This window comes from Sinocyclocheilus grahami, unplaced genomic scaffold (assembly GCF_001515645.1).
Source record: "Sinocyclocheilus grahami isolate Dianchi unplaced genomic scaffold, SAMN03320097.WGS_v1.1 scaffold588.1, whole genome shotgun sequence".
NCBI lineage: Eukaryota > Metazoa > Chordata > Actinopteri > Cypriniformes > Cyprinidae > Sinocyclocheilus > Sinocyclocheilus grahami.
In genome coordinates, this window is record NW_015505767.1 from 440,304 (window position 1) to 446,459 (window position 6,156).

Genomic DNA, 6,156 nt, shown 5'->3' on the forward strand with positions numbered 1-6,156 from the left:
GAAAAAAAAAGAAAAAGGTAATTGTGGCCTTTTGTCTCAAAATTCTGACATTTTCTTCCTCAGAATTGTGTGATATAACCTTGCAATTGTGAGAAATAAAGTCAGAATTGCGGGATATAAACTCCCAATTCTGACTTTTTTTTTTCAATTGCGAGTTTACATCTTGCAATTCAGAACTTTTTTTCCTCAGAACTGTATGATAGAAACTCAGATGCAAGTTTTAAAGTCACATGCAATCGCAAGTTATTAAGTCCAATTCTGACTATTTTCTTACAATTGCGAGTTTATATCTCACAATTCTGGCAATTGTGATCTCAATTCTGACCTTTTTCTCAGAATTGCATGATATAAACTCGCAATTGTGTTATAAAGTAAGAATTACAATAATTACAATATCTCGTAATTCTGACTTCATAACACACAATTGTGACTTCATATTGTGTGATTCTGACTTTATAACATGGAATTGCGTATTTAAATCATGCAATTCTGAAAAAAAGGTCAGAATTGAGATGTAAACTCACAACTGCAAGTTATAAAGTCAGAATTGTGAGATAAAAAGACGCAATTACCTTTTAAAATTTTTATTCAATGGCGGAAACAAGCTACCATAGGAATCTGGGCAAAAACTAAGGGCGAAAAAATTCCCCAAGGAAATTTTGCTCTTTTTTAAGTTGGTCACATGAATTTGCCACAGTGACCAACAGTCAGTGGTTTGAATGTGACTTCTGTGTGAGCTATACTTCATACATCCCTATGCTATTGACAACAGTCATACCTTTTTGCCTGCAAAATTTCAATACAATTTTGCTATGTGACCACACCTTCACCAGCTTAACCATTCAAGCTGGTGTTTGACTCACATGTTCTCCTCCCATCCTCAGTTAATGTCGGTGGCTACATTCAGGCCGTGCTGGACAGGAACCTGGCGGAGAACATCTCTCGTGTGCTCTACCCCAATGACAACGTCAGTAAACACACAACTGATCCTCAATTTAAATGAATAATTCATCGAAAATGGATATTTGGTCAATATTTGCTTACCCACATGTAATTTCAAACCCAAAATTAGAAATTTTGAGGAAAACCCTAGCAAACACCTATCTTTACATAGCAACAACATTGAATACCCTAGAAATATCAGAACATCATCACTTCATCAAACATAAAACCTAAGCAACCACTTATCAACCACCCAGAATACCCTATCAACCACCTATCATCACTCTAGCAACCACTCAGAACACCCTAGAAACCATTCTATCAACCACACAGTATAAATTTGTTGCTGGCTGCTCTTACAGTGTACGAAAACTGAAGCTTTCAAGCTGTAAAAAAAGGACACATCATAAAAGAATACAATTAAAAAAAATCTCTGGGTCAACTATTCCTTTAAGGGCACCCATAGTTGCATGGTTTTTACCTACCTGCCTAAAGCCTTCGGTCCCTGTCTTGTAGTTTTTTGAGGGTAAGGAGCTCAGATTGAAACAGGAGTACTTTGTAGTGGCTGCGACTCTGCAAGACATCATCCGCCGCTTCAAGGCCTCCAAGTTCGGCTCCAGGGATATCGTGCGCACAGACTTCAGCAGTCTGCCTGACAAGGTCGGCATTTCTAAATATCTTCTGAAGTCTCACTGAAAGATGTTTGTCTTGAAGTTGCATAAAAGGATGTAGGTGTCACAGCTCTGTGCTTTGACATTACTCTCAAGGTTTCTTGATCTCTTTTTGTTTGGCTGCTCTTAGGTGGCCATTCAGCTGAACGACACTCACCCTGCCTTAGCCATCCCTGAGCTGATGAGAGTGCTGATTGACGAAGAGAAACTACCATGGGAGAAGGTTGGAGATTTTTACAGTGAACATGATAAATGAATGATTCCTTTATTTACTTTCATACAGCACTGAATGGCCACAGACTCGTAACACTAGAGGGCGATAGAGTACAGAGAAGCTCAGTCTCAATCATTCTGAACATTAACATTACATTCACTATTTGTTATGTGTTTAAAAGAATACTTTTTTTTTTGTTTTGTTTTGGATAAGTTGTAAACCAAACTGTGTTGATTTCCTCATTCTCTGCAGGCATGGGACATCTGTATCAAGACCTGTGCCTACACCAATCACACTGTGCTGCCTGAGGCTCTGGAACGCTGGCCTATCGACCTCTTCCAGACCCTGCTGCCACGGCACCTCGAGATCATCTATGAAATCAATCGCCGCCACCTGGAGGTCCGACTTCAACAGAACACAAAACCATAACACGTTTTGACACTGAAAATAGTGGTCAAGATTTGGCTGATTGGTTTCACTATGGTGCAAGCAAAGGCATGTTTCCAATATCCAATCATCTAAATTTTTAAACAAAAACTACCATTCAAAAGTTTCAGGTCAGTACTATTTAAAAAAAAAAAAGAAAGAAAGAAATTAAAGGAATAGTTCGCCCAAAAATTAAAATGTGATGTTTATCTGCTTACCCCCAGGGCATCCAAGATGTAGGTGACTTTGTTTCTTCAGTAGAACACAAACGAAGATTTTTAACTCAAACTGTTGCAGTCTGTCAGTCATATAATGGAAGTGAATGGGAATCACGGCTTTGAGAGTAAAAAAAACATACACAAAAAAAACCAAATTAAACCCTGCGACATGAAACGATCGGTCTGTGCAAGAAACTGAACAGTATTTATATTGTTTTTTTTACCTCTGATTAACCACAGTGTCCAAACTGTCCTGAGAGCGTTCGCGTCTTCTTCTTCTTGCTTTACGGCAGATCGCAGACTTGTAAGTGCATTATCGCCACCTATCTCTCAAATGGACCATTGACACTCCTAATTGAGATTGTAGATAGAGTGTCAATGGTCAATTTGAGAGATAGGTGGCGGTAATGCACTTATAAGTCTGCGATCTGCCGTAAAGCAAGAAGAAGCGCTCCGGCTGTTGAGAATGCGCTCAGGACAGTTCGGAAATTGCCGACTCTCAAAGCCGTGAATCCATTCACTTCCATTATATGACTGACAGACTGCAACGGTTTGAGTTAAAAATCTTCGTTTGTGTTCTACTGAAGAAACAAAGTCACCTACATCTTGAATGCCCTGGGGGTAAGCAGATAAACATCACATTTTAATTTTTGGGTGAACTATCCCTTTAATAATCTTATTCAATGAAGATGTATTGAATTTATAAAATGCGACAGTAAAGACTTTTACAATGTTCATGTATTCTGTGTTTAATGTGTGTAAATATATTCCAAATAAATGCAGTTCTTTTGAACTTTCAATTAATGAAATAATCCAGAAAAAATGTATCACAGTTTCCACAAAAATATTAAGCAGCATTGCATTTTAATCATTTTTCTCATGTACCAAATCAGAATATTTGAATGATTGTGTCATGATCATGTGACACTAAAGACTGGAGTAATGACTGCTAAAAATTCAGGTTTGCCATCAAAGGAATAAATTACATTTTAAAATATATTTAATTAGAAAACAATTATTTAAAATTGTAATAATATCTAACAATATTTTTACCATCAAAAAACTATTTTTATCAACCAAAAAGTTTTAAAACTGTAGTAAATAAATCATAATATCAATGCTAAAAGATGCCATAACTGCAAACTTGAGTTTATTGTATACGGAACCCAGTCTGTTTGTTGTTGTAGCGTGTGTCCTCTCTTTACCCCGGTGATGTGGACCGCATGCGCCGCATGTCTCTCATTGAGGAGGGTGGACAGAAGAGAGTCAACATGGCTCATCTGTGCATCGTCGGCTCTCATGCAGTCAACGGTGTGGCACGAATCCACTCGGACATCCTCAAAGCTACCGTGTATGTATTCAAACACACATACAGAAACACCATGTTAACCAGAGATCTTTACATATATTCACCTGAGACGTGCCGTATGACATTCAGTTCCTAAACAGCCTGAAATTGAAGTCATCAGATTCAGATCATTAAGTTGAATGTTCACTGAACTGAATCAGTGAACAAATTGTGCTGTTTATCCAGTTCACGAAATGGACTGAACGATTTCTTGCTGAATTGTTCTTACTGACTCAATCACCCGATAACAGGAGTTCTTAGTTTGACTTAAATTTCTATTGGTTTTGAATGACATGAGGGTGAGTAACTAATGACTACTATTCATTTACTAAATAGATTCAAAGACTTCTATGAGATGGAACCACACAAGTTCCAGAACAAAACCAATGGTATCACCCCTCGCCGTTGGTTGGTGATGTGCAACCCTGGTCTGGCTGAGGTCATTGCAGAGGTTGGTGCAGTCATTCATAACTTCATTTGTTGCTTGTTAACATGACTGACTGTGACAGAATCCCTGACTGTCAGCAGAATTGTGTGCACTAATTGTAGTTTTATATAAAGTAAAATGTCATGGTGTGATAGCCTTATTCCTGCTCTACTATACTTTCTTTGGCTTGCTCACATGCTAGAGAATCGGAGAGGACTTCATCCGCGACCTGGATCAGCTGAAAAAGCTTCATGATTTTGTCAATGATGAGGCTTTCATTCGAGATATCGCCAAAGTTAAACAGGTTAGAAACAAATGATATGTGGCCCATATCAATGGCCTTGTGGGTTTGGAATTTAAAACTGGTTGGTGTTCTCACCTCTTCTAGGAGAACAAACTGAAGTTTGCTGTGCACCTGGAAGAGCACTACAAAGTAAAGATCAACCCCAACTCAATGTTTGATGTTCAGGTGAAGAGAATCCATGAATATAAGAGGCAGCTGCTCAACTGTCTGCACATTATCACTTTCTACAACCGTGAGTGATTCCTGCACTTTCACTCATTCGTGTCCTCTTCTCACTATCAATCGGGTGTTTTCTACGAGGAAAATGTTCAAACATTTTTTGATCACAAAATGAACATACAGTACATGTACAAATACATACATAGTTAAAATAAAATACCATAAAATAAAATAATATCCCCCCACCCTCTTCTCACTATTGCTTTGAGTCAGGAGTCTTTTTATTTATTTATTTATTTTTTACATATTTGGAAGAGAAAACAAACATAAAAAATTATTTATATGAAATAAAATATATCACACTATTGCAAATAAGCATAAATAAATAATTAATAAAAGAAAATAAGAATAAATAAATAAGTAATACAAAATACCATCAAATAAAATAATATTTGTAAATAAATAATAAAATAATATATTAGCCAGGACTGTTTTTTTCCAGAGGAGAATTTTTAAAAATATTTTTAAATTTTTTATTATGAATTATTTTTAAAGAAAAAGAAAATGAATGATTTATAAAAAAAATTTAAAAAACAATTATAAATAAATTAAATAAACTAATAATTAACAAAATAAAATGAAAATATTTTAGAAAATAAAATGTAACACTGTCCAACACACACAGCATCAGATAAAGGTGTTAAACGTTTAGAGAAGGCTATTATGACATTTTTGTGTTATTTCTATATTGCAGGCATCAAGAAAGAGCCTAACAAGCAGTGGACCCCAAGAACAATTATGATTGGAGGAAAGGTGATCTTACCATGTCATATGACTTAAATGCAGTCAGATGTTTATTTAATTCTTTTGTTGTATTTGAATTCTAAGTGTCTGACGATTATGTTCTGCTCAATTCTTCCCAGGCTGCTCCAGGCTACCACACAGCTAAAATGATCATTCGTCTCATCACAGCTATAGGTGAGGTGGTCAACAAGGATCCTGTAGTGGGCGACCGCCTCAAAGTCATTTTCCTGGAGAACTACAGAGTCACCCTTGCTGAAAAAGGTGCCAACATATACGATTAATTTGAAATGTTTTAAGTAATTTTGTTTTATTTTTAATCATATCTTAATATTTTAATCATATAATTTAAGTTTTGATAATTGCTGAGCTTTACTACCAGTGTTATTTTAGTATCATTGAAATACTTTTATAGTTTTTATTAATATTCTGATATATATATATAACCCTTGCTGAAAAAGGTGCCAACATATACGATTAATTTGAAATGTTTTAAGTAATTTTGTTTTATTTTTAATCATATCTTAATATTTTAATCATATAATTTAAGTTTTGATAATTGCTGAGCTTTACTACCAGTGTTATTTTAGTATCATTGAAATACTTTTATAGTTTTTATTAATATTCTGATATATATATATATATA

General features: G+C 35.5%; 1 protein-coding gene across 2 annotated transcripts in view; it reads left to right on the top strand.

Moving 5' to 3' along the window:
* Positions 1-6,156, top strand: part of LOC107557051 (glycogen phosphorylase, muscle form-like) — a 27,539-nt gene that overhangs the window by 8,949 nt on the left and 12,434 nt on the right. Inside the window, exons 7-16 of one of the 2 annotated variants that reach the window (XM_016240356.1) lie at positions 885-967; positions 1,459-1,602; positions 1,744-1,836; positions 2,080-2,226; positions 3,659-3,822; positions 4,156-4,270; positions 4,449-4,550; positions 4,635-4,782; positions 5,464-5,522; positions 5,633-5,774. In XM_016240356.1, the coding sequence (XP_016095842.1) occupies positions 885-967; positions 1,459-1,602; positions 1,744-1,836; positions 2,080-2,226; positions 3,659-3,822; positions 4,156-4,270; positions 4,449-4,550; positions 4,635-4,782; positions 5,464-5,522; positions 5,633-5,774 (1,197 nt within the window). The remainder of the gene's footprint in view (positions 1-884; positions 968-1,458; positions 1,603-1,743; positions 1,837-2,079; positions 2,227-3,658; positions 3,823-4,155; positions 4,271-4,448; positions 4,551-4,634; positions 4,783-5,463; positions 5,523-5,632; positions 5,775-6,156) is intronic. The other variant, XM_016240355.1, reaches the window with a different exon arrangement.